The 27,624-nt window shown below is 53.2% G+C and overlaps 2 protein-coding genes across 4 annotated transcripts in view; one reads left to right on the top strand and one right to left on the bottom strand.

Annotated features, from left to right (window-relative positions):
* The window catches only part of Spen (spen family transcriptional repressor), a 79,879-nt gene extending 78,750 nt beyond the window's left edge, over positions 1-1,129 (top strand). The window contains 1 exon segment of the mRNA XM_047526034.1: positions 32-1,129. Within this exon segment, the coding sequence (XP_047381990.1) occupies positions 32-163 (132 nt within the window). The 3' untranslated portion in view covers positions 164-1,129.
* On the bottom strand, positions 1,076-26,962 carry Zbtb17 (zinc finger and BTB domain containing 17). Of its 3 annotated transcripts, XM_047526050.1 has the most exons (15): positions 26,827-26,962; positions 8,175-8,381; positions 7,121-7,309; positions 6,369-6,509; positions 5,942-6,067; positions 5,314-5,555; positions 5,090-5,232; positions 4,708-5,008; positions 4,351-4,438; positions 4,147-4,263; positions 3,937-4,057; positions 3,614-3,744; positions 3,083-3,292; positions 2,885-2,974; positions 1,079-2,808 (listed from the first exon to the last, which is right to left on the bottom strand). In XM_047526050.1, exons 1-15 carry the CDS (start codon positions 26,831-26,833, stop codon positions 2,525-2,527), a joined length of 2,397 nt encoding a protein of 798 aa, XP_047382006.1. In that variant the 5' UTR covers positions 26,834-26,962; the 3' UTR covers positions 1,079-2,524. The 3 variants fall into 3 exon arrangements, with proteins under 3 accessions (XP_047382017.1, XP_047382028.1, XP_047382006.1); XM_047526061.1 differs by lacking the exon at positions 5,942-6,067 and having other exon boundaries at positions 1,076-2,808; XM_047526072.1 differs by lacking the exon at positions 7,121-7,309 and having other exon boundaries at positions 1,077-2,808.
* Between the last annotated feature and the right edge of the window lie 662 nt (positions 26,963-27,624).

The following is a 27,624-nucleotide window of genomic DNA, read 5'->3' as shown; positions in this document are numbered from 1 at the left end:
AAGGTCCCACTCTCTCTCGCCCCTCCCCCAGCCCGCCTATGTGCTACAGATCTTCCCGCCCTGCGAGTTCTCCGAGAGCCACCTGTCCCGGCTGGCCCCCGACCTCCTGGCCAGCATCTCCAACATCTCTCCCCACCTCATGATTGTCATTGCCTCTGTGTGAGCCACCGAATGGTCGTCACCTCAGGGCACTTTCCCAAGGCTCTGCTGCAAAAAATGCACACCAGACACCCCAGCCAGGCGGAGGAGAAGCTGCAGAGGGACAGACGCCATCCTCCTGCGCCCGTGCGCCTGCCCAGCTCCGTGGGACAGACCTCTGGGCGGTGGTGCTGCTACCTTGTATGTTTACAGGACGCTCTTGCCCAGGACAGACCACCGACCGACAGACTCGCAGACACCCTGGGGCTGTTTCTCTCCTCCAGAGAAAAGGAACAGGGCGGTAGGGTTCCTGCTCTTAAGAAACAAGGAAACAGAACTGCCTTTGCACTAAATTAGTGACTCGGACTTTTGCACAGTGAGACAGGCTGTGAGCTCGGGACGTGGGGTGTGTGGACACGCATCGCGGACTCCTGCAGGACTCGGAGCTTCTGCGGACACCTGGGGTCAAGGGACATTTCACTGGTCCTCCTCCCTGCTCACTGGACGTGTCGCCTTTCTTTCTAATTCTGCTGCCACCACGTTCGACTCACCGGGACATACGGCTTGCAGTTAACAAGAGCAAACAGGATTTTCTTCCTTGGTGGGATATGCAGAACTCGGATGTGTGTATATATAAATATATAATATATATAAATATATATAATACTGACTTTAAAAATCAGATTTCCCCGACATACATTTTTTTTAATCTGTGCCAAAAATGTGTTTTCAGAGAAAATCTTATTTTCATACTCAGACTTTGTATCGTCACTCATTTGTATAAGTGCGCTTCGTTACAGCACGGGCCCCGCTCCCGCGACGTGGAAGAGTCACACAGCACCTGTACGAAGACTGGCCGACCCCTCCTCCTGTGACCTGGGCCTCTCCCCCAACTTCCTAACACTTATTAATTTATGAAACTGTTTTTCTCAGCGCAGTTTTGTTTTGTGTGTCCATTGGATTACAGACTTTATTAAAAAATACAAAACACCTCAAGTGTGAATGTGATTGTCGCTGGGGTCAGGGAACCAAGGGTCCTTGGCTATGGGAACAGCTAGCCCTTGCCCTGGCTTTGCTTTTGCCCACCCAAAGTCTAGAGGGCCTCTCCTTTCTGTCCGCAGTGCTCCCCGGTGAGCACTTCATCACCAGTACTGTGGCAGAAGACACCTGAGGCTCCAGGGTTCTGTGTGGTTCCCAGCGATGCAGAAGGCACTTCAGATGCTGATCCAGGGCGAAACTGCCCGGAAGCACCTGAAGCAAGGCCTCTTCTCCCGCCCGCCCCTTCCCTTCTCAGTGTGGTGGGATGGGGCGGAGCCTGACCCGCTGCTTCTCCCTGGAACTTGGTTAATTCTGGCCTGCTTCCAGACACAAGGGCAGGAGGCAGTGGTCAGGACCCCTGCAGCTATGGAATTGGACAGGGCTATGGGGACTATAGACTTGGTGTCTTCTCAGTATCAGTGGGACCACCAACAGGCCTGTGGGCTTGTGCAAGAAGGTAGGCTTGTGGCCGTGGGGAGCCGGGAGGAAGCAAGGCAGCCCTGCTAGCTGTGCTCCCACGGCCCCCTCCTGTCCCTCAGGTGGAGGCGCCACTGATTCAGGCAGGCGAACGTTCCCGAAGGATGGCTCTGGCCTGGCCTCAGTGCTCTGAGCAAGCACAGAGCCTGGCATGCTCCTCCAGCCCTGGCTGCCTTGTCCCCATGCTGGACTTGAACAAGGTTTTCAAGGTTGTGGTGTAGACAGACACTTCTGAAGCCTCCAGGCCCCAAATAGTTCCCCGGTGGTGTGGCAGGCACTTCAGCTTTTGATACAGAAGAAAACCAGGAGTGGAGGGTGTGGGGTCTGGAGGCAGGGGCTGTGGTCAGGGGAGGGCGGGCCCCGGGTTCACTCCCGGAGGCTCTTCTGCTACCTGGCTGAAAAGACCCCAGGGCCAGGCCCGACAGACATGGTCACAGGGGCAAAGCCATCGAGGCCCTGGGCTGTCCTGGGCTGCATGGCTCTCCGTGAGCAGTTGTGGTCCTCCCCACGGCCCCCTTGCCCAGCTGGCCACCCCCTGGGCGGAGGGGAGCAGGGTGACGGTGGTGCTCGCTGGGGAGACAGCACAGATGCGCGGAAGCGGGTCAGGGCGCAGCGTGCCGCTCGTACCCACTCTGGACAACGTGGTCGGTTTGGGGATGGACGGATCCTGGCTCCACTGCACAGGAGTGCTGGTCCCTGGACGGTGCAGCCCCCTCGTGCATCAGCCACAGCTGCCAGCACCCCACCCGCCCCACAGGACCTACAGGCAGCATTAGAAAATAATCAAGTTTATTCTCTCTAGGGAATGGCCACTCTGCAGTTCTAGGGTGCCATCCGTCCTTAAATAAACAGTCAAGAGGGGGCCGCCTGCTCACTCAGCAGGCGGTGGGCATTCAGCAGCTGTGGGTGGGGTCTCTGCCATTGCGGGCTGGCCTTCGGCCCCGTCCCGAGGGCGGAAGACCAGCTCCCCGGCCTGCAGCACCTGCCCCGCTGGCCACGTGGTGCCTGGCCCGTACTGCTGGTAGAAGTCCGCATCGGTCTGGAACATGACCAGTGCCTGGGCGGTGTGGATCCGGACGTGCTGGGCCAGGCTGTTGGCGTCCAGGAACTTGTCCCCACAGGAGTCGCAGGCGTAGAGGATGTGGGTGTTGGGGTCTGTGGAGGCGGGGGCGCAGTCAGGCTGGGAAAGGGCCTTGGCTGGCCAACGCTCACACCCTGGGCGCCCTCTCACCTTCCTCCTGCACTTGCTTCACGGCTTTGCTGATCTCGGCTTTGAGAACCTCCGTCTCATCAGCTGTCACCGCAGCCCCCACTGGAACCACTGTGGACAGAATGGGTAGGCCCTGTGGCACAGGCCGCAGACGTGGCCCTACTGCTGCCACCGGAGGCAAGCTGCAGGTGACTCCCCTCTGCTGCCCATGGCCCACACCTGTGAGCTGGGTGACGGCCGTCGCTGCCAGTGCCTCAGTGGCCAGTGTGACCATGTCGTCCACAGTGACCACGCTGACCTCGCCACCCTCCTCTGGCTCCAGGATTTTGATGCCAGCCTTGCCCTGGTGCACGGTCTTCACATGGGAGCGTAGGTTGTCCACCCGGTTGAAGCCGCGGCCACACTTGTCACACAGGTAAGGCTTCTCTCCTGGGGGGAGGCAAGGTTCGCTCCTGCCTTGGTGGAGGGCAGCCGGGGCGGGGGTGGGAGAACCTCCAGGCTTCCGGCTTCCCCTGCAGCCCTGTCTTTTCCAGCAGGACGTTCTCTGGGGCGGCCACCAGAGCTGACAGATGCCTCCAGTAGCACCTGGCCCACTAGAAGCTCTAAGAGGGTCCACACTTCAACTGCACTGCCTCCAGGGCCACCTGCAGCAAGTGCCGGCAGCCAAGGCTGGGATCCGGGGGTCCCCCCTTCTCACCCATCCCTCACCTGCAAGTAGGGAGGCGCGCAGGTGGGCGGGCACGTGCTCACCAGTGTGGATGATGATGTGCTTGGACAGGTCTCCCACGTTGACGAAGGCCTTGCTGCACACGCTGCACTTGTGTGGGCGGATGTTGTCATGGTGGCGGATGTGATTGGCCAACTGGCTGGACTGGACAAATCTGCAGGGCCAAGAGGGAGGGGTCAGACTGACCTGCCCGAGCCAGGAGCTGGGGAACAGGACTGGGGCCTCTGGTCTCACTGGGACGGGAGAGCACCCTGGGAGCAAAGCCTGGGGCTGGCACGGCAGTCTGCCCAGTTCCCGACAGAGTCCCCTGGCCGTGGGCAGCGGCCTGGCACGGGGAGAGGGGCACCTCTTGCCGCAGCGCTCGCAGACGTAGGGCTTCTCCCCAGTGTGCTGTCGCACGTGGGCGATGAGGGAGCTGGCCTGGGTGAAGGCCTTGCCGCACATCACACACTGGCATGGCTTCTCGCCTGGGGACAGAGGCAGGGGAAGGCATCGGCACCCACCTCTCCCCCTGCGCCCTCCCTGGCCCCGCGCGGCGCAGGGGCTGCTCACCCACCAGTGTGGATGCGGACGTGCCGCTGCAGAGCCCCGGGGTCAGCAAACTGTCGCTGGCAGTGGATGCACACGTAGGGCTTCTCCCCGCTGTGGATCCGAAGGTGCCGCTTGAGGTTCCCTGCGGTGAGACCCATGGCAGGCCTGGCACGGGGCCCGGGCGGCCTGCGGGGCAGGGCTGAGGGCAGCCAGGGCAGCCCGGGCCTACCTGAGGTGGTGAACTGCTTCCCACACTCGCGACACTTGAGAGGCCCGTCGGCGATGTGGATCTTCAGATGCGCCTTCAGGTTCCCCACCTGCCCAGGGAGGGGTCAGAAGGGCCGCCCACCTGCTGCCCTCGCCAGCGCCTCCCATGGGCAACCACGGAGGCTCGGGTCTCCCAGGGGACTGGAAACGGCTGGTGTCCTCTCAAGGCCAATGGGATGTTCCAAGTCCCGCAGTGAAAGGGAACCCGACCCCAGCCCCTCCACCTGCCCTCCAGGCTGCAGGGACCAGCAGTGCCAGCACCTCCGGTGCCACCTGCAGGGGCTCCCTGGGCCGCTCTGGCCAGGGAAGAGTCGCGCACCTGGTTGAACTTCTTGTCGCAGTGAGGGCACTTGTGCTCCTTGTCGGTGTCGTGGGTCTCCAGGTGGCGCATCTTGGACGTGGGGTCGGAGAAGGAGCGGCCACAGTAGTCGCACTGGTAGGGCTTCTCCCCACTGTGCACCAGCTGGTGCCGCTTGAGGTTGCCGGAGGTGGTGAAGAGCTTGCCGCAGTCCTCGCAGCGGTAGCGCGCCTCGCCCGAGTGCCGCTTCTTGTGCAGGTTCAGCAGGCTGATGAGCCGGTAGCTCTTGCCACACTCCTCGCAGCCGTAGGGCTTCAAGGGGCTGGGCGGGGGAGGCACAGGCAGGGGCTCGCTCGCTGGGCCCGGAGCGCGGCCCTGGGGGCAGCGGGGAGACGGCAGGTACCTGTGTGTCTTCTCGTGCGCCTTGCACGCGGCGGGGTCGGAGAAGGCCTTGCTGCACTCCCTGCACGAGAACGGCTTCTCGCCCGTGTGGATGCGGATGTGCCGCTTGAAGTTCCCCGTGTGCGTGAACTCCTTCCCGCAGTCCTGCGGGCGCGACGGGAAGGGCGAACGTGAGGGGCTGCAGCGGGAGCGCGACGGAGGGCTAGCACCACCCGCGGCCCGCACCTCGCACTTGTGGATGACGGAGCCGTAGGCCTTGGACTCGGTGCGGTCCCCATAGGTGCCGGAGCGCAGGCTCCGGGCCTCTGAGCTGAGCTCCTGCCCAGAGTCAGTGCCCGCAGACTCCTCGTTCTCCTCGGGGGTGTCTCCGTTCTCCAGCTGAGGCCCCTCCTCCTTGACCTCGGGCCCTGCGCCCTCCTCCTGCTCCCGCTCCTCTTCCCCCTTGCTGGCCGGCTCCACCTCCATTTCTGCAGAGAAGGCAGCGCTGAGGCGGAGTAGCGCTCCCAGGTCAGGCCTCCCTGCCAGCTCTCCACGTGCCTAGGAACCTGGCAGGGCTCTCGAAGATTTTGGGAGTGACGAGGAAACCTTCAGACCTGGGATCTGCTACTCGGGGATGCAGATGCGGGCCCCAGTTGGCCAACGCAAACTTGTGGGGGCGCAGTGGACAGCGGCTGCTCTGAGCAGCCAGAGCTGGGAGACACGGCTCCACGGCTGCCTCGCCACATGGCCGTCCTGACGGGAACTGCCAGGACATGAGACCAGGACACAAAGTCAAGGCTCGAGGAGAAAGAGGCTGAAGTGGACGCTGGGGCCCCGGGGGCTGGAGGAGGGCCAGGCAGCTGGGTGGGGGTACCTTGCTCCGAGCTCTCTGACAAGGCGGCCTCGGCCTCCGCAGCGGCCATGCCACTCGTGGGGTCTGGCTTGAGCTCCACAGGCAGAGGCTCCCGAGGGGCGTCAGCCTTCTCCGTCTGCTCTGCGCCTGGGGTAGAGGGGAGAGCAGGAGCGGCTGGATGGGGATGCTCTGTCCTAGGGTCTGACGGCTCTCCTGGCCAGTTCCCTGCTGGTGGACGGCCCAGGAGGAGGGGCCCCACGCTGCTCGTGCCTCTGCCCTGGCTGAACAGACGCTGCAGAACAAGCCACAGGTCTGTCGGGGAACGTGGGCTCGAGAAACGCAGAAGCCTGCCACCTGCCTCCCTGTCACGGGCCTCTCACTACCCTTCTGACTTCCTGCTGCCACCTTCTCCTGCCAGGCACCCATCGGTCCTCAGGCCACAACTCACCACTGGCAGCACTCCCGGCCTGGCCGCCCCGCTCCTCTTTGGGCTCCCGTCCAGGGCCTGCGGGTGGACTGCTTCCTGCGTGGTCCAGCCTGCTCAGCACGGGCGCGGCAGCCTTCTCCTCTCTGGCTCTCTTGTCCACCCCTGGAGATGGGACAGGACAGACCTGCCATTTTCCATCGAGTGCCCACCACCCGAGGGGGCATGGTCAGGAATCCCAGAACCGGCCAGCTCCTCTGGGTCCTCCCTGGGGACTCCTCTAAACAGTGGTTTGTCAGTTTGGTCACTGGACACATCATTCCCCGGGGCGCCAGTGCTGTGCCCCGCTGCCAGCTGGCACTGGGAAGGCGGCAGCAGCAGTTTCTGCTTTTGGGGGTGCACAAAGGTGCTGACCAGTGGTCAGTGCTTGGAAGGAGAGGAACAAGGTCCTCTGAATGTAAAGCATTGGCCCACAGCGGATGGCCAAGGGCCTGAGGACGCCAGGGGAGAGGAGCGAGTGGGAGGAGATGGCTGCAGGAGGGGCCTGGGCAGCCACCCAGGCGGCTCCCTGTCCCCTGCTGGCAACACACTAGACAGGGGCAACAGAGGGCCCTTCTCAGACTAAACTGCAGCCAACGCTTGCCAGCTCCCCACAGCGGAGGCAGGGCAGATGAGGAAACTGAGATCCAGGGAGGTGGCCCGCAGAGTCAGCGGCAGGCCCCCAGTGAAAGCCAGTCTCTGGCTGCCTGCTCCATGACAGCTGCCCGTACTCTGACCTTCCATGGTCAAGGCCTCTGTATTTTCCCCAGCGCTGGTGGCCGGCTCAGCGAGTGACTTGAGGGCATGGCAGGCTGTGATGACGTCCTGCATCTGGAGGAAGCTGGCCACGGCCAACACATCGTCCACGTTCTCAGGGCTCAGGCTCAGCTTGGCTGTGTACATGAACTCCAGCACCTGCCCCAGGCCTGCCAAAGACAGGACAGCCACTGTCACAGACCCACCTCAAGGCGGGACACCAGCAGCCCACCCAGCCCCTCCACGCATGGCAAGGTCAAGGAGTTCTGCAAAGCTGAGTGGCAAACTCTATCGTCTCCTCCTGAGCTGGAGGGTGGGCGGCTGGGGTCAGCCCGGCAGACACAGAGGGTGTGAATGCCAACCTGCACCAGGACAGAGGTGTGAATGCCCACCCTGCACGCCCCAGACCCAGCCACTGCACTTCATTGCTGCAAGACCCTCCAGTCCAACTGGGTCACCACCAGCTTCCTTGGGGCTCTGCCACCAACTCCGCCTGACCTCCAGGCCAGGCTCCTGACCTCTGTGGGTCTCAGTTTCCACATCCATAAAATGGGAGCCAACACTTGCCCTGTGCTCCTCACTGTGTTAAGCCAGGCTGGGCTGGAAGCCAAAGCCGGGGCCAGTGCCTTCCTAGTGCCGAGGTCTACTTCCAGCCTGCATCCCGGCCATGCCTGCCACACTCCACATTCCTGGTTAGCACTGGTGTAGTGGCTCCAGGGTGGACTTGGCCATGGAGAGGGCTGAGAAGGGTATGGAGCTTGGCTCACTCTGGCCCTCTGACCAGGCCCATCCCTTATTCATTGTGGCCTAGAGCTTACCGTAAGCCCTTCCTGCCAGTTCTCCCCTATCACCCCACTCCTGGTCCCAACAGGCCCCCAAAAGGTAGCAGGAACTTGGTACGCAATCCGGGCCAAAGCCTAGGGTGGGAGGTCTGGTGTGCCCGTGGCCAGCAGGCACTGCCCCAGGAGGGCTCGCAGAGCGCGGCCAGCCACCACTCTGGTCCTCAGCAAGCCTGCTCCGACCCTGGCGGGGTACCTGCCGCGTTACTGATGTCCAGGTGCACCACGTCCTTCTGGTCCACGAACAGCATCTTGAAGTACTCGCTGCAGGCTGCCAGCACTGCCTTATGCGCCTTAAAGTCAACGCCGTCCACCACGAAGGTGCAGTCACACAGAAGCCCGAGCTGCCGCTGCTGGTTCAGCTGCTCCAGGACATGCTGGCTGTGCTGGGGGAAATCCATGGCTGCAGAGCGCCAAGGGCCTCGTGTTAGCACGGAGAGCGGTGCCGGCCCCCGCCCCAACTCCCAAGGGGCCTCGGGGAGGAGACGAGAACCAATCCCAAGGAGAGATGCCGCCACCAGAGGCGCTAACCCGGGCCTGCTGCGCGTCGAGAGGGACAGAGCTCCGGCTCCTCGTCTACTAACCGGGATGTTCCAAACAGCCACCCTGTGTCTTACCAGATGATGATGCCAAAGAGTCACAAAAGCAAACAGACACAAAACACTGCTGTCGTGATTTCAACAAACACAAGAAACTGCTCAGCTGAACTTTTTCTGTGAGGAATATCACCACATAATCTCAGAAAAAGATGGATGCTCAGCTGGGCAGAGTCAGCCTTAAGACCCTTCTACTTTTTCTCATTCTGTCACACGCAGGTGAAATGTCTGGGAAGACAACGAGGTGGCCCTGTATCCCTTGCCCTTTCAGCACTGCACTGACGAGGTTCAGAACTCAGTCCCTCTCCCACTGCAGCCAAAGCTCCCTGCCCTGCAGAGCTGGGCCTGCTAGGCAGGGCTTGCTCAATCCCTCTGGTTCACAGGCTCTGGGGACTCACAAGTAGTTGGGGAGTCGCCTGCCACCAGAAACCTCTGTTCTGCTAATGTCCCAGGAGAAACAAGGAAGTCCAATCCTGATCCCAAGAGCTGCTGGCCTGGCCAGTTTCTCTGTTGAGGTCCTCACTAAGTGCCTGGAAATCTCCCGACCATCTCAAACAAACATGCTCAGAAAAATTCCCTGGCCCGGAGCCGAATTATCACAAGCGGCACAAACCATGACTAAATAAGTATCTAAACCAGCGCTCCTGCCGCCCAGCACTGCTGCGAAGTCCATCTCAAGACCAGTGATTTTCTAGGGAAAACAAGCACGACTTTCTTTCTAGAAAGGACCAATTTTGAAAGGTTTCAAAATAAAAACCACCACCCATCTCTGAGCACACACTGCACAGATGAGCAGGGAGGTGGTCGCACCAGGCTCAGGGGCTGAACAGTGGTCATGGTTCTTTACCAGCAGCTCCAAACCCAGGTCTGAAACTCAGCGGAGGCCAGGTCTGCCGGAGCCACCCTGGCTGCTCCTTCCTGGGCAGGTGAGAGAAACCCACGGCAGCTCTGGCTGCTCCCACCACACCAGCCTCCTGGGAGAGTCGCTGGGCTGCAGCCTGGCGCTGGGGGGACCATGAGTGGCTGGTTGCTGGGTGAGCTGCAGTGAAAGTCACAGGTCAGTGCTGCAGGAGGCCACGGCCACTCACTCCATGGTGTCTGGAAACTTCAAAAGTAGGGATATGTACTGCATGTGGCAGTGCACACCTGTAATCCCAGGGACTTGGGAGGCTGAGGCAGGAGGATCACAAGTTCAAGGTCAGCCTCAGCAAATTAAGTGAGACCCCGTTTTAAAATAAATAAAAAGTGCTTGTGATGTGCTCAGTGGTAGAGTATCCCTGGGTTCAATCCCCTGTAACCAAAAAAAAAAAAGTACATCCAGGAAAAGGAAGAGGTAACGTGTCAAGGAGGAGGCTCCACCCCTCCTCATTCCAGCAGGGACTCAAGGTAGCGTGTAAGAATTCATAGAGCTGGGCTGTGGCTCAGTGGTAGAGCACTTGCCTAGCACGTATGAGACACTGGGCTCAATTCTCAGCACCACCTATAAAAATTAATAAAATAAAAGCTCATCAACAGCTAAAAATATTTTTTTTGAAAAAAGAATTCATATATACCAACAACTGGGCTCAGTGGTGCATGGCTGTAATCTCAGCTACTTGGGAAACTGAGGCAGGAGGATCACAAGTTTGAGGTTAGCCTAGGCAACTTAGCAAGACCCTGTCTCGAAATAAAAAGGGCTGGGGACATAGCTCAGTGGTACAGCACCTGTGGGCTCAATCACCAGTTCCAAAAAAATAAGAAGATAGGTAAAAAGCTGGGTTCGGGGCCTGGTGTGTCCTCAGCACTCAGCCACTACCTTCACCAGGAAGCAGAGTGCAATTTTTTCTTTTAAGGCTAAAGACCTTATCGGATGATTTCCACGTCCCTTTCATACTGGGTGCCTTAGGTGCAGCCAATAACTGTTCAGTGACTCCACACTGTTAAGGAGGTGTAATCATAACCCATTATTCCTTCTAAATGCAATCTGGGAAAATCCCAGAGCACAATTAGCAAGAAGAGAGGGAGGGAGGCACTTTATATCGAGCGAGCGCTGTTCTGCTCCGGGGAGTGCCTGCTCAGAGTGCCCAGAGGTCCTGCAGAGAAAGCTCCATCTGGGGTCAGGTGGACACCTTTCAAACCTGAAACATTACCCAGATTATTAGCAAGCACTCGGCTGCAGGCAGGGTTTCCACACTGCCACAGAGCGGGCACCATTAGGCCAGGAAACAAGTGGCCTACCACAAGAAGATGCTGAGCTTCACAGTCAAGAGCCTCTGGCTCCCATGACAGGCCGCACCAGCTCCAGCCTCCACAGGAACACAGCCACGCCCGTCCAAGTGCCCCGAGGAACCTGACAGGTGGGAGAGGTCACCTTTGGGTTCCCAATGACTTGGCATTCCTGATCTTCTAGAAATACAGGTGGGTCAACAAACTCAGGTCAAGGAAATAGAAGTTCCAAGCCAGCCTTGCAACCTTGAAGCCTACCCACCCAACCCACCACCCACCCAGGTGACAATCTCTCCCTGTGGCTGTGACCTGGCAGGGCAGCAAACAGCAGCCAACCCAGCCCTGTAGGTTGCCCAGCAAACGCTCTTCTTGTATTAAGATTGTGCGGGATGTGGGCACACCTGAGTTTTCCTCCCTTCACCCCCAGTCACAAGTATGGACAGGCTGAAATGACACTGTGCCACCTCATCTTCCTGCCAGCTTAGAAAGCCCACTGCAGGTGGGGGTGCTTATTTCTCCCTCACAGCTGCTCACAGCACCTAATCCAGGACCCTGCTCTCAAGAAGTTATAGATGCAGCGGAAAAACAGGCCTGGAAGAGAGCAGAGCTGGGCATTTTTGAGTGTGTAACTCAATGTCAACGTATTCCCTGGGCCCTTATGAAATGACAGTTGTGCTTTTAGTACTTGTTAATCAAGTGAACTGACAAAATCTGCTCTATCAATGAACTTCCGAGCTACTAATCACAAGCGCATCTACGAGGTCTGCCCCTCCAAAACCCATGTTGAAATTTAACGGCCAAAGTCACAGTATAAAGAGGAGGGGTCTTTAAGAGGCATCAGGCCACAGGGCTGTGCTCTCCTGATGGATCAATGCTGTTAGGGCAGGAAGGGGCTCCTGGCACCCCCTCCTGGGTCTTGCAACCCCGCTTCTGCCCACGTCTGCCATAGGACACTGCAGCATGGAGCCCTCACCAGACACTGGCACCTTGATATTAATCAGCCTCCAGAACTGTGTGACCTTTTTTATTTCTAAATTACCCCGTCTGTGGTATCTTATATGGCAACGCAAGACAAAGACAACCGCACCTGAGAAACAATTCTACACGGTTGGCAGGTTTCCCCAGCACGCAGAGGACTGGCGAGAGCACTTACCGAGTGCCTCTCTGTGCTTGTCCCGGGGACTGCGTTAGAACCTGAGTCTAACGGGGAAGCAAGGCAAGAAATCCACACAATATTCAACGTTAGGTCCTAAGTGCTGGGGAGAGAGCTAAAGCAAGCTGAGCGGGAGGGAGTGTTCTCCCGCCGTGGTACTGGGGGTTGAAGCCAGAGGCACTTTACCACTAAGCCACAGCCACATCCCAGCTGTTTTTACTTTTTATTTTGTGATAGGGTCTCCTTAAGTTGCTAAGACTGGCCTTGAATTTGTGATCCTCCTACCTAAGCCTCCCCAGTAGCTGGGATTATAGAGATGTGCCACCACACCTGGAGAGACATTCTTAAATTTAATATTTAAGAAAGGGACCAAGAAGCTGGGCACAGTGCACACCTGTCATCCCAGATATTCAGGAGGCCAAGGCAAGAGGATAGCAAGTTTGAGGCTAGCCTGGACAATCTGTGAGACCCTGTTTCAAAGTAAAGTAAAAAGGGCTTGGGATGTAACTCAGTGGCAAAGCACCCCTGAGTTCAATCCCTGCTATAGGAAAGAAAAAAAAGGGGGGGACCAAACAGTACCTCTCTGAGGAGGTGACATTTAAGCAAAGGCCTAAATGAAGTGCCAGAGTGAGCCATGACACTATAAAGAGACACGAGGAGGAGCAGAAGCGAAGGCTTTGAGGTGGCATGACCACAGCACAGGGGCCTGTGAGGCAGCAGGCGGGTCGGGAGGGGAAGAGCCAGGGATGGCATCGGCAGGGAGAGGTCTCCTGGCTCTGAGGGGCACTCTGGACTGTGGAGTTTCTCCTCAGTGCACGGGGAGGCCTTGGGAGAGCCTTGAGTAGAACGGTGGCATTTCTGAAGGGCCACTTTGACTGCAGCAGAAGAGAGACGCAAGGGGCCAGGGTGGAGACAGGAATGCTGCACAGCCACTGCAGCAGGTGCAAGAGATGGTGGCACCCTCACCCAGGTGGCAACAGAGTGCTGGGATCAGGGACGTGTTTCAGCTGAACCAACATAACTAGCTGCTCTAGTCGACGTGGAATGTGAGAAAAGGAAAGGAGTCATGGCTGATGCTACAAGATCTGGCCTGAGAAGCTGGCCCAGGTGCGGAATGCCGCAGGGGAGGTCGCAGGAGAAGTTCAGTTCTGCTCAGGCCACGTCCAGCTGAATGCGTGTGCAGACGTAGTGAAGGGCAAGGATGCTGGATGAAGGAGGAGAACGACCAGCAGACTTGGGATCCAAGGGCGAGCGCCCGAGTCCTGCTCTGGTAGCTGGCCAAGGGACTTCACCCAAGAGCTTTAGATTTTTTGTTTGTTTGTTTTTTGTAGTGCTGGGGATCGAACCCAGGGCCTTGTGCATGCAAGGCAAGCACTCTACCGACTGAGCTATCTCCCCAGCCCAAGCTTTAGATTGCTCGCCCATAAAACAGGAAAACCACAAAAAGATGACGACTGTGAGCACTCAGCAAGACAAAGGCAAACAGGAAGTCTGCCCAAGCCTGGCAAATGTGCAACGGATGCTGCTGCCCTCACACAGGTCTGTGACTGACCTGCAGTGAAGGGGAAAGTGAACCCACACACGAAATGAACCAGAGTGCCCTGGGAAGACTCTAGGCTGGTGACGCCAGGGCTTCTCTCCCACCACAACAGCCCATCAAGTCTTGAAAAGGCAGCCAGGCAGAGGAAGGCAGCCAGGGCTCAGTCTCTCCTGGGGACCTTTCCCCAGGAGAAAGAATCTGATGAGCAGGTGACATGGCACTTGGCTGCATCGAAAGAGACATGTGAGCAAAGGCAAGAAGGACGTGCAGGCAGGGAAGGCATGAGCCATGGAGCAGAAGCATGACAAAGAGTGGTGGGCACACAGGGGGGACTAGGAGCAGCAGGAGAGTGGCCTCAGCACCAAATGCAGCTGCAGGGGCTTCTGGGTCAGGGCACAGTGTGACAGCCACAGAGCTAGCTCATCCTCTGCCGTGAGCGAGCAGAAAGCAGAGGCAAGACCAGAAGCACACAAGCAGGTTGGGAAGCCTTACAGCATTGGACCCTTGAGGCAGGAAAAAAAGGTGTCACACTCCTACCCACTAGCACTGGAAGGGTCCAGCCAGGACCCAGAACCTAACATGCTCTTCCATCGATCTCTGAGCAGCTCTTGAAGGCCAAGAGCCTCTTCCGGGTGGGGGTGCTCAATACGCTCCGTGACCGTCAGCCCCCTCCTCTCAGAAGCTGGCCATGCTGGCCACAGCCCTGGCCAAGAGTCATAGCTCTGACTCATGCTTGAGAGAAGACATCCACAGCCACATCACCAGAGGGCACAGGAGCATTAATGGACTCCTGGGGTGGGGATGGCACTTGTCACTGATCCACTTTTTTGTTTTTCTACTCACAAATACAATTAAAAAAAATAAAACTGAGGAAGTTAAGAATGGAAGAGAGAGAGAATGCACAGTCCTTCATTTCTATCTACCACAAGCCCTTTAAGACATTTTCCATAAGACCTGGTCACTGAAAACTTCTCGACAGGAAAAAATTTCTCATAAGGGAAATAGAAAAGTGTGGTAATTAGCACAGAGAATGTGTCACTCAGGAAACTCTACGGGCAGAAATGCCTCAAGGGGACTCCCCTAGAGAGCAGGTGGCACTCTTGTTATCACGCATGATGGAAGTGCTGGGTCCTTCTCCCAGGAGCCACGCGCACACCAGACTCACAACTCCGTCTGGCAATCACACGGATGCACAAGTACCTGGAGCAACAGTGCGCAGACCCGGAGCCTCAACTGCCCGTCTATAAAATGGGGATGACCGGAGGTTTCCCACATGTAGAGTGGCTTCTGGTCAGCATCACTGCTACCCGCAGCAGCAGGAGTCTGCTGCACTAATCCTCGTCCTCTTCTACACGTGGATGTAAATTCTCTTTGGGAGTCCAGGTGTCCATCCTGGGTGAAATGAGACCAGGAAAAGGCGCCCGGGCTGCTGACTCTCCCGGCTCACGGTAATGAACACAAGGCCTAGGTGCCTGATTCCCAACAGCAGAGGCCACTGCCTTTCTTACAGAGGATGCAATGGCCTGGAGGAGAAAAGAGGCTTTCACTGAGGAGACAGAGCGTGACAATCCCAAAGAGAGACAGCACAGCAATTCCAAAGGAAGTACTAGTCCTGCGGCAAATGGCGAAGCCAAGTCAAAAGAGAAAAAGGTAAAATGCAAATTGGAAACGGATGTAGGAGAACTTCAAGGTGACACATGCTCTTCCCCATGACTGACTTTCCCTGGGTTTGTATCCTCATTAGGATTAAGTGACTGTTAAGGTTCTTCAAGTGTTAAAATATAATAAATGTTGAAAAAATGAGTGATTTCATTAGTGTGACTTCAGATTACAAAGGCATGCTTTTTAAGTATAGTAGGTATCATGTGAATGACAGTAACAATTAGCTCTTTACCTAATACCTAGTGGAATTTTTCATTTACATTTTTTCCTACAATATTAAAGACTTCCAACTGTGCGCACAAACTATATAAGACATGAATACCAACAGTGAGTATATGGCACACGTCAACATCAAATACTACGTTTACCATCCCAAACAGGTTTAAACTAAGTAAAGATTTTGTAAAACTTAACTGAGAAGGGCTGGGGATGTAGCTAGTGGTAGAACACTTGCCTAGCAAGTGTGAGGTCCGAGAGTCAATTCCCAGCACTGCCAATCATAAACGGAAACAAAACCAAACCTTGATGAGGCACATCTGAACAAATAAAAGGATATCTTAAATATTCTGGGGATCTCAAAACCATAAGTTAGGCCTAGATAAGAAGTGGTCAAGAACTTGATGTCTCAATTTCCAGTGATTTCGAAAAGGCACAGGGCTCCTTCAATGCAGGTGATGCTAATGGTGGCCCTGCAGATAAGGCGAGACTGGGCCTCCACACGCCCTGGAACCCCACCACCTGTGAACCCGAAGCTGCAGGAAGCCTTGCATGGCTGACCTGTAACCCTGGCACTGGTAGCCTTTAACTTTGAAGTGCAAGTTTCTAAGAGAAACTCAGAAACCACCATGTGCTGCCTGGCTCAGGTCCTAAAACAGTGAGAGCAGGAGAGACAGGTGCGACAGACCCCAGGACGCCAAGACTGCTCTGAGGCAGAAAGGCTGGTCTCCTTAGGGGCTGCTGCCGTGAGCAAGGCCTGTAAACTATGCTTAGGGTGTGAGAAACCTACGTGTGCAGCTTCATCCACGTTTCCACTCTTCTCAACTTCCTGAACACAAATATCAATGCAGGGAGAATGCTTCTGGCCCCTGCAGCAAATATGGGGCAACAGCCCTGAAATACAAAGGCTCTTGAAGTCCATGAAGGCCGTGTCCACACCAAGCTACTCACACCAGGCATGGTGCGCAGCCTGGAACCCTGGCTACTCGGGAGGCTGAGGCAGGAGGATTTCAAGTTGGACCCTGTCTCAAAATAAACTAAGGAGGGCAGGGGGTGTAGCTCAGTAGAGAGCTTGTCTGGCACTTGCAAGGCCCTGGGTTCCATTCCCAGCAAATAGGAGAGAGGGATGAAGGGAGAAAAGAGAAAAGAAATCATGAGTCATGATAAAAGAATGCAGGGGAACAGTGTGACGGTGCCCTGAGAAAACACGGCCCTGCTGAGCATAAGCTCCCCCACACTAAGCATCCAAGAGAGGTGACTGGCAAGAGAAAACTGTAGGCTCCTGTTTCCCAAGGGCAGTGGCATGTGGAGAGGACACTGCCACTGAGGCCACAAAGGGAACAACCGCCGGAGCTGCTGGGGGACCCACCTGCAGAATGCTCCATGCACACATGCCACCTCATGGGAGCTTCCAGGGATCCTGAGGACAGCATCAGCATGGTCACCCCACTGTGCAGAGGAGCCAACAATGGCTCAGAAAGGCTGTCCCCTGACCTAGGTCTCCACCACCTGGAGTCAAGCCCGAGTCCGTCATACTCTGAAACTGCTCTTTCCACTGAAAAACAAGACTTTCATGGCTCAACAGATGCTTAGTCAGTCCCCAAAGGGCAAATTCTGTCATGAATAGGTACCTGCCAATCCCTTTCCTCATACTGAGTGTTACGAAACTTAAAATCCAGAAGTGAACATTACTAAGTCTTAGTTCCGATATTCAGAGTTTACTGTTGCCAAATGAAATACAAAATTAAAATCACAAAACATCTCAATTTCTGGAAGCACTGCACACCAGTGCCAATTCTCTCCCACAGCAAACAGCTACAGATGCTGAAGAATGACTATAAGACATGTTTGTAAATGCACCACAGAAACAACAAGTCAGAAAGCAATACTGAGAGGTCAACAGAAACTAAAGGGCTGGAATCGAGAGAGCAAGTGGCACTTTGGAGGCTGGGTTCTGAGAGTCTCCATGGAACTGAGCAAGCAGAGCTCCCCACCACACCAGGAAGGAGGCCTCACAGGACCTTGGTGGGAAGAAGGCTGCACAGAAGCTGCCTGCATCAAGTCTTGGCACTGAATGGAGGAGGGAAAAAGCTTCCCCAGCAACGTGTAACCATTAGCTGGCCCCCAGATGGACTACAATTCAAAATCTATTTTGTTTTCATACATTAGAAAAGATCTCTTCAGGCAGATGAAAAGCGATCCCAGAAGGAAAATATAAGATGCAAGAAGGAAGGAGAAATAATGAAAGCAGTAAATAATAAGTGGATAAATCTAAACAAATACTGAACCAATGATGTCTTGTAAATTTTTAAATAGAACTAAAGCAAACACCTACAGCATAAAAGTGAAGGACGATGCTGGATTCGGTGGTGCACACCTTCAATTCCAGTGACTTGGGACGAGGATCACAAGTGCAAGGCCAGCCTCAGCAACTTAGCAAGACCCTGTGTATTTTGGGTTTTTTTTTTTTTTTTGTACCAGGGGATTTAACTCAGGGGTACTTACCCAATGAGCCACATCCCCAGCCCTTTTGTTTTTTATTTAGAGAAAGTCTCACTGAGTTGCTTAGTGCTTCACTAAGTTGCTGAGTCCGGCTGTGAATTCACAATCCTCCTGTCTCAGTCTCCTGAGCCACTGAAATTACAGGTGTGTGCCAACATGCCCAGCCTGAGACCCTGTTTCAAAATATAAAATATAATGGACAGGAGATGCAGCTCAGTGGTAGAGCAACCTTGGATTCAATCCCCTATACTGGGCTGGGCAGTGGGGATAAAAAGAAAAAGGATCAGTGATAGAAATTCAAGTGTTCTAATATCCTTAACTGTTTGAGTGTAAGATGTAACAACAGCGACTAAAATTAAACTTTGTAAGTTATGAAATTCAAAGGTATACTATGTTCATGAACTGGAAGGCTAAATATCATTAAAAATGTTAAGGTGGTTATCCAAATTGATACAAAAAAATTCAGAGCAATTTTAATAAAATATCTCAAAAAATGTTATGGCATTTGACAAACATGGTCTAAAATGAAGATGGGAGAACAAAGGCTCAAGGTGTTACCTGACATGGAGTCATTATAAAATTATAGTGATTAAGTCAATCTGGTACAGGCACAGAGATAAGAGATAGTAAAGAGCTCATGAAGCTGAGCCCAGTGGCACATGCTTGTATTTCCAGCACTCAGGAGGCTGAGGCAGGAGGATCATGAGTTCAAAACCCGCCCCAGCAACCCAGCAAGACCCTAAGCAACTTAGGGAGACCCTGTTTCTAAATAAAAAAATAAAAAGGGCTGGGGATGTAGTTCAGTGGTAAAGTGCTCCTAGGCACAAAAAAAAAAAAAAAAAAAAAAAAAGCCCATGAACAGATCCAAACATTTGTATGGATCTAAATATATGATAATGGGTACTGGTGACACTACAGATGAAACTACATAAAAGGGATACAGTTTTTTAATAATTGGCACTGGGACATTGAGTACATTATTTTAAAAAGTGAAATGAAGTCAGCCCCATCTTGCACCATACACAAAAATAATTATATATGGATTAAAGACCTTAAGGTAAAAGGCAAAATAAGAAAACAACTGGAAGACAATATATAAGGAAACATCTTTACAAACTTGAGATACGAAGTTCTTAAAAAAGAAACCAAAAGTATTACCCATAAAATAAAAAATGATAAAAGAATTCCTGCTCATCCAAAAGGGGGGAGGGAACCTGGAGTGAAAAGACAAGCCATAAATTAGAAGCAGATAGTTCAACTTTCCTTGTATAATGACAAATAATTACTATCTAAAATAAAATTTTAAAATAACAAAAAAGTTTACATGTAATTAAAAAAAAAAAAAAAAAGAAAGAAAGAAAAATAGCCAAGGGGGCTGGGTTGTGGCTCAGTGGTAGGGTACTTGCCTAGCATGTGTGAGGCACTGGGTTCTATCCTCAGCACCACATATAAATAAATAAAATAAAGGTTCATAACAACTAAAAAATATTTAAAAAAGAAAGAGTCAAAAGGTTTAAGCAGATGATTGAGAAAAAGTTAAATCAGAATGATTAGAAGTATAAGAAAAGATGTTTAGTCAGGTGCAGTGGCATAGGCCTGTCATCCCCGGTACTCAAGAGGCCAAAGCAGGAGGACCAAAAGTGCCAGGCCAGTTCAGCAACTTAGCAAAACCCTGCCTTAAAATAAAAAATAAAAAGAACTGGGGTTATAACTCAGTGCAGAATGTCCCTGGGTTCAATCTCAGTACCAAAAAAAAAAATGAACAAACAAACAAAACACTTCAATTGAATAATAATCAGAACAATGCAAATCAAAACCACCAGTTAACACTCTGCTCCCTTCAGAGTAGTGGAAATCTTCAACGATCGTTTGGAGGATGTGAAGCAAACAGATGTTGACTGAAGTGTGAACTGGGAAACCACTCTGGAAACAATTTGGCAACGTCTGGTTAAACTGAAGATCACATGCCCGTGACTCAGTTCCACTCCTAAGTGGGAGAGGAGAGCTGGGCACATGTGTCCAAGACAGCAGCACGGTCTGTCTCAGCAAGACTGGAACAGGCTGGGCTTGTGCGGCTTGTGGCAGTACGCTTGCCCGGCATGTGTGAGGCCCTGGGTTCCATCCTCAGCACCACATAAAAATTAACAAATGAAATAAAGGTATCGTGTTCATCCACAATTAAAAAAAAAAAGTCTGGAAACAACCAAATGTCCACCAACAAGAGAAAGGACAAGTAAATCCTTATACAACAGAATATTATTCATCAGCAAAACTGAAATTTAAACATGCAATGTGGATTAACCTAAAGAACATATATTTAGCAGAAAATCTAAGCTGCTAAAGAAAATATACAAAATTGAACAATATGTTGATTAGCAATACACACACGTGGTAAGAGTACTATAAAGAAAAACAAGGGCTGGGGTTGTGGCTCAGTGGTAGGGTGCTTACCTCACACTGGGTTCGATCCTCAGCAGCACATAAAAACAAAATAAAGGTATTGTGTCCACACACAACTAAAACAAAAAAGGAAAGAAAGAAGAAAAGCAAGAGAATGATAAAAGCACAATATGCAGGGATGACCTGGGGGTGGGGTAGCACAGGGACTCTGAAGGTCCTGGTGACACTCTTTTTGTGTAAGCCGGGTGATGAGGACAGAAGGGGTTCCTTGTAATGCTGTTCTTCATACAGAACATAATCTCTTCTATCTACCCAGCAGTTAATGAAAGCAACTGACAAAATTAAACAACATTCTAAATAATGTTCTGATGCATGAAGGGCAGATGACTTTGTCACAGTAAACCAGGAAGTCCCTGCCAGGGGCCCCCTAAGGTTGGGGAACCACTGAAATGAGAAGGGTTTCACTCTGAGCTAGGGAGACAGTTGACATGACTGTGAAACTGGAGCAGCACCTTCCCTCCAAGACAGGAAAGTGACTCCTCCAGTCACTTCAGTGACAACTTCAGTGTAGCAAGTAGTCCAGGTGAGGTGGGGGTAGAGATTCTGCCACCAGAGCTTTTTGGACCAGAAGCTAAGCATGATTTTGAATTTGCAAAGACCCCTTCAGGCCTGCTTTCTGGTCTGCTCCCCTCTTGGCTGGATCCACTCAGCCGATGGCCTTGCTGCTGTTTAGACACAAGTGAGCGATTCTCGATTCTAACCAGGCCTTTTCCTCCCTCCCTCTCCTTCCTCCCAACCTCTGAGAACCAGTGCCTAACAAGCTGTCTGAATCCACAAGCCCATGCCCTGATTTTCCAGGTGTATCTTGCGCTGATTATACTACTGAGGTCAACCTTACTCCCACGACAGCCACAGGGAGCTCGGAGAGTGCCGGGCCACGCAGTCACACAGCCCACAGACTGCAGCACACGCTGAAATCACTGTGCCAAATGCTGACTCCCTGACCTCTCTGATTTCAACCCTGTGAACATCACAGCCAGCAAGAGACGTAAACGATGATGTCCAGGACAGTGTGTATGTGCATAAAATGTACTTGGAGTTTTCTGTTTTCTCTAAGGTTGGGGTCCCTCCCTGTGTGATAACAATACCCAACAATATGTCCTTAGGTCATGCCACCCAGGCAACACTGTCCTCAGTGGAATTCATGGTGTGGAGAATGGGCCACCTGGTCCTCTGAGGGGCACTCTGCTGGCCCAATGAAGTTCCCCCATGGAGGCTGCCCTTTCAGTGTTATGATCAAAGTTCGAGGCCAGCCTCAGGACTTCTCAATGGGATGCCAAGCCACCCACCAGAAAGGTCTGCCACTGTGTGTACATGGGCACCAGTCCCAAGCCACCACTCTCTTTACATAGTCTTCCCTACATAAGTGCACAGACACAACATGGCAGGGCACCCTGGAAGGGCTTGGGAGGGACGGAGGGGAGCATGACTCGTTTCCACAGTCCATCCTCTGACCCCTTGGATTTTTCCACCTCATGCACGAATTCCTATCAATCACTGTTCTGTCCTCAACTCTGCACACACTTTCTTGCCTTGTCAGGGTCTTCTACTAACTCACATATTAACACCACTTGCCGGTTAGGAAGTCAGGGACTCCGCCAGACACTTCACTGCATAACTTCATCAACAACCCCACCCAATAAAGTTCTGTCCCCTTCGTAACCCAGGAAACTGAGACAAGAGAGGTCAAGCACTTGGACCAAAGCATAGATGGTAAGAATCAGATATGAGCCAGGTACATCTGGCTTAGAAGTTCATGCTTCCAACCACCACCTTATGCTGTAGGGGTTCGTAACTAGGGATGGAAACATCTGGCAACTTCTGGAGACGCTTCTGGTTGTCACAGCTGGGGTGGGGGCATTTGTGGGTAGAGGCTAGGAATATACAACAAAACCTCATCTAGCTGGGCACAGCAGCGCATGCCTGTAATCCCAGCTGCTCAGGAGGCTGAGGCAGGAGGATCAAAAATTTGAGAACAGCCTTAGCAACTTAGCAAGGCCCTTCTCAAAATAAAATTACAAAAGGTCTCGGGGGTAAAAAACCCAGTGGTAGAGCACTCTCCTGGCATGTGTAAGGCCCTGAATTAGACTCCCTGTACCAAAAAAAGGGGGAGAAAACTTATCTGATCCTACATATCAATAAGGTCAAGGCTGAGGAACAGTGCTCTACTGATAAAAGTCAAAAAGACAGAGAAGCCACCTTCTGACTGAAATTCTCTTTGTTTAGGTCATAGTCTATCAGGTCTGCTCCCCATAACTCAGCCAAACACCCCCCAAAATTCACCAGCTTCTCCTTTCTATTCAACCAGTAGCTACACCATCCTTCCTCAGCTGCAGTTCTTCCAGCCCCAACTACAACTCCTCTTCTGCCCATCAAGGCTGCCCACGCACCAGTCAACACTTACTGAGCACCAACTATGTGCCCAGAGTTACACTATCTGGTGGGAATACCAAGATAAATAAGACCCTGTTCCCTGCACCCAAGATGCTGGTGGCCTGGCAGGGAGACACACAAGGAGACCTACAACTACTACTTAGGCAAGAATGCACTAGGAGAGGACAGCGCAGGATGCTAGGAGACCACTAAGGGGCTGCACAATATGCTGGGAAGCACTGAGGGGGAGGCTCCGGACGTGCTTCCCAGAAGCCTAGGAACTCAGAGGAATTAGGCAGAGAGAAGCTTCCCCTCTCACAGACCTCTCACCAGACCTCTGAGGGTATGGTCTCTGAGGATTCAGAAAATGATGACTGTAGATGGCCTGGGGACTCCTGAGGAAGACAGGACTCTCTGTGTAGCACCTGAATAATCACTGCCTCCGTTCATCCCTACCTGGCTTTTCTGGCTCTGAACCATCCTCCTCGTTGTAGTGGGAGGTAACTGACATTTAATAAGTGCCCACTGCACAGCAGCCCCTGTGAATCACCTGCCTGATACCACACAATTCTCAAAATGCTTCTGTGAGGTAGATATGGTTATTCCTACTACAGATAAGGAAACTGAGGCTCAGCAATGCAGAAACTGGCCCTCTGGACACAGAACCACTAAACAGGGCAGCAAGGATTCACACCAGTGTCCAGAGTACCCACTGCCCATATCTACCTGAAGGCACCTTTACAGTCATCAATTCCAAATGTGTTTCACTAAATCCTCAGTGAACCACCCAGGTACAGCCTTCCCCTGTCAGTCAGGCCTCCTGTGCATCCTCACATCCCCAGGCTTCCATGGTACTTCCTGCATTGTGTTGGGAATACCCAAATGGCTGGGAGAGTTCTGCTTCTGGGATCCAATATTATCATGTCCATGTTCCTAACACCCAGCACAGTGTCCGGCACACACCAGGCACAGGAAACAAGCGAGTGCATAAACAAGCCTGGGCTCTCTGGACCCAAGCACCACACATTCACCCGGAGGCAGAGGCCTGGGACAGGTATGACAGATTCTTGAGTTGTATATCAGACACCAAATGGTGTCTAGTTTATGTTTGTGGAACATTTTACATAACAATGTCTCTTTAAACTCAATATCTTAAAAACAATGAGCATGACTCTTGGTCTGTCCCTTTTGGCAAGATGGAGTTCATACAGGATGGCAGGAGATGAAGCAGTCAGTTTGGACCATGAAATGGATGCTGGGTGTGAGCAAGGACAGCCACATGGATCAAAGAAACACTGCTCCCAGAAGGACCTCATGGAACAGAGCTGACCTGCTCTACCAGCTCAGAACTGGATACTTTCGGACTGTTAAGAGGTGAGGAATAAACTCCTATTTTGTTTCAGTCACTGTACTTGGGATTGCTTTGTTGAAGCAGTTCATTTCTAGTGCTGGTCCAGTCCCTAAACTTGCTAGGCAAGCTCTCTACCAGTGAGCCACACCCCCAGCCCTGTTGAAGCATTTTAGACAGCACCTAATTAAAAGAAGGTATGAGCACTGTCCAGTAATTAATCCACTTTTATCTTTCTTGATTAAAAAATTAGTAATACCAACAATTTTCCAGCCAAACTACAATAAGGATTTTGTCATTATTAATTTTAAAGAAAAAGCTATCTTTTTTTTTTTTTTGATACCAGGGATTGATCCCAGGGTACTTAACCACTGAGCCACATCCCCAGTCCTTTTTTTCTATTTTATTTAGAGACAGGGTCTCGCTGAGTTGCTGAGGCTGGCCGTGAACTGGCGATGGATTCTCCTGCCTAGCCTTCTGCATCACCAGGATTACAGGTGTGCACCACCATGCCTAGCAAAGCTATCTTGACAGGGTTACTTGAACCATGTTGAGCCTATTCATGACTGGTTTCACCCTTGAGTTTTACAGACAGTGCAGATTTCCAAATATCCCAGTCTACTCTTTCTGACAGTCTACATAAACTCCAGCTCAGTTCCCCTCCTCCAGCTCACTACCTGAACAAAGACACTCAGTGGAAAAAAATCTGATGAGAAAATGTAGGGTGGCTACACCTGCTCCCTAAGAGCTGCCCCGCCACCCGCCCATCAAACAGAGACAAGTGCTCAATAAATGTTACGCTGGGTTACTGTTGGCCTGCTGCATACCAGAAAACATGCTGGACACAAAGACGAATAAACCCAGTCCACATCTCCACACTCTGGAACTCCTGCTTGATGAGCACTGAGCACAAGGCTGAGGAGCAAAAACCCGGAGGCTGCTCCAGTGTTACTTCACCATGGCATTCCCTGCGCTGTCCCGGACACTGTGCTCCCATTTCCCACCCTCACCCTGAGTGAGCACGTCCCCTCCAATGACTCTAGGAACCTTTGGTGGATGACAGCTGCAAGGACCACCACCAGATGGTTTCACCTGCAAGTTCTGTAGGCACCTGATTCCACTGTCTTCTCTCCTTGCTCCCTTCCTATGGCATTGAGCAGTACTGGAAGCTACCAGTCAAGAACTAGGGGACAATCCTGGCTCCTCCCTGCCCCTAATCTCTCACTGAAGTAACTGCCAAGTTTTGTCAGTTCTACCTCCAGAACTGTATCTCCCCATTTCTGTCTCTAATCTAACTCAAGACCACCCCCATTTGTCACCTGGATTAGTCTAGCAGCTTCTTAATGGGCTTCCAGAGCCACTTCCTCTGACACATTCTTCAGCACAGTCAGTGATCTTTGCTAATCCACAGGCCTGATTCTTTTTTTTTTTTTTTTGTACCAGGAATTGAACCCAGGGCCCTTAGCCACCTAGACATATCCCCAGTTCTTTTCTGTTTTTTTATTTTGAGATAGGGTCTAAGTTGCCTGGAGTCTCACTAAGTTGCTGAGGTTGGTTTTGAACTTGGCTGCCTCAACCTCCCTCAGTTGTTGGAATTACAGGCACCCAGCCACAAGCCTGATTCTTAAATGCCTCCACATTAACTTAAAATTTATTATTTACTTATTTTGGGTTCTAGGGATTGAACCCTGGGGCACTTTACACTGAGCTACATCCCCAGGCCCTACACTTTCAAGTCCTTAACTAGGTTTACAAAGTCCCCTAAGGTTTAGACATAGCTTGCTGCCCTTAGCCTTGTCTCCCGTTTTCCACCGAGAATACTACCCCCCTGCTCCTGCTTCACTCCCTGGGGCATGTTTTGGTCTCAGTTGGGGGGGGGGGGGCGGACAGAAGCCTCCCCAGATTCATCTTAAGTGCCTCTACTGCGTCTTCCCTGAGCCAGGAGGGCTCTTCCTCCCACACAGCATTAAGTATCTCCTCGTCTCCCAAGTGAGTTTAAACTCCGGATAATGACGACAAATATCAGCAACACGCACTTGCACAGCATTTACTCTGTAACCATGAGTATTTTAAGCATTTTACATTTTTACACCTACTACCTCATTTAACCTTTATCTCAATCTTGGGCGGCAGATTTTATTAGCCTCTCTGCTTCAACAAGGATGAGGAAAGAAGCAGAGAGAGCCCAGAGTGCCCAGGGACACAGCCTGGAGCGGGGAACCGGCGCTCTCCTGGCCACCAGCCCCGCGCGGGCGGGAGTCGGTCTGCACCACGGGCTCCACCTGCGACCCGTCGGGGCCTGACCGCGTCTGCGGAACGAATGAATGAACGGAGCCCTTCTGACCCGCAGCGCCGGCCTCGGCTCCGCGCACCGCGACGGCGGGCCTGCGCCTCCGGCCCCCGCCCGCAGACCAGCGCAGCCCGGCACCTCGCCCCCTCGCGGCCGCAGAACGCCCACCCGCCGCGGCGCGCGGGGTCAAGGGGCGGTGACAGCCCGGAGGCGGGGGCGGAGATGCTACAGCTGGGGTGTCACCCGGCCCGGGAGGCCACTCGCGCCCCCTCGCCCGGGCGGCTGGTCCGCCCGCCCACTCCCCGCCCGCTCGCCGGGCGACGCCCCCTCCCAGCTGCCCCGCACCTGCTGCCCGTGGTGCCCCTCAGCCCGGTTCCCGTCCCATTCCACTTCCCTCCCCTCCCCCACACAACCGTCCATGGCGTCCCGCCGCGCCCCATCCTCCGCCGCCTCCGCCCCGGCCCCAGGGACTCCCCCGGCCCCCGGCGCTTGATGACCCTCACCTGCCATGTCCCGGACCCCACCACAGAAGGAGGTGCATCACGGCCGCGAGAAGGCCAGGGACGGCACTTCAGAGCAGACAAAGGGCGCCGCCATGTTAGAGTCGGGCGGAACCGACCTCGCTGGCTTCCCGGCTGCAACTTCCGGCGCATGCGCAACTCTCGCGCTGGATGCGCGACCGTGGGCCGACGCATGCGCCGAGCTATCCAAAAGTTCTACGTTACTTCTGCGCTTAGAATTGTCCTCATTATAACCCTGGCTTGGGTTTCCATTCCGACTGTGACAGTACCGGCTTCCATGTGTTCCGCGCTTGCTGCGCGCCAGGCACTGCGTTGAGCTCTTTATGTGCATTCTCATTAAATCCTCATACCCACCGTCAAATAGTTTTATTTCTCCCCTTTTTGAAGAAGGGAAAAAAGGAGGCTCACAAAGGGTAAGTAAATTGACCGTAGTCACGCATCTTCTAAGTGATGGAGCAGAGACGTGAACCTACTTGTGACTTCACAGCCGCAGATCCCGTTGTTTTTCTACCTTTTAAACCACTGTCACCCACTCCCTGTTTACGCAGCTCCAGGGTTAGCCTGGGTGCACTTGAGGATGTCCTAAGACTGGTGTCTACAGGCCTGCGTGGCACCTCTGTGGCCTCTTTCCATCTCTTTGGTTCCTCAAAGTCATTGACTTCTTCCTTAGTTTGTGGGCTTTTTTCTTTTAATCTTCTGGCCCTGTTTATTTTCCACGATCCATAATTTTTATGTATGTATGTATTTATTTATAGTGCCGGGATGGAACCCGGGACTTTG

The sequence above is a fragment of the Sciurus carolinensis genome, chromosome 1 (genome assembly GCF_902686445.1).
Source record: "Sciurus carolinensis chromosome 1, mSciCar1.2, whole genome shotgun sequence".
NCBI lineage: Eukaryota > Metazoa > Chordata > Mammalia > Rodentia > Sciuridae > Sciurus > Sciurus carolinensis.
This window is presented reverse-complemented; position numbering and strand designations above follow the sequence as displayed.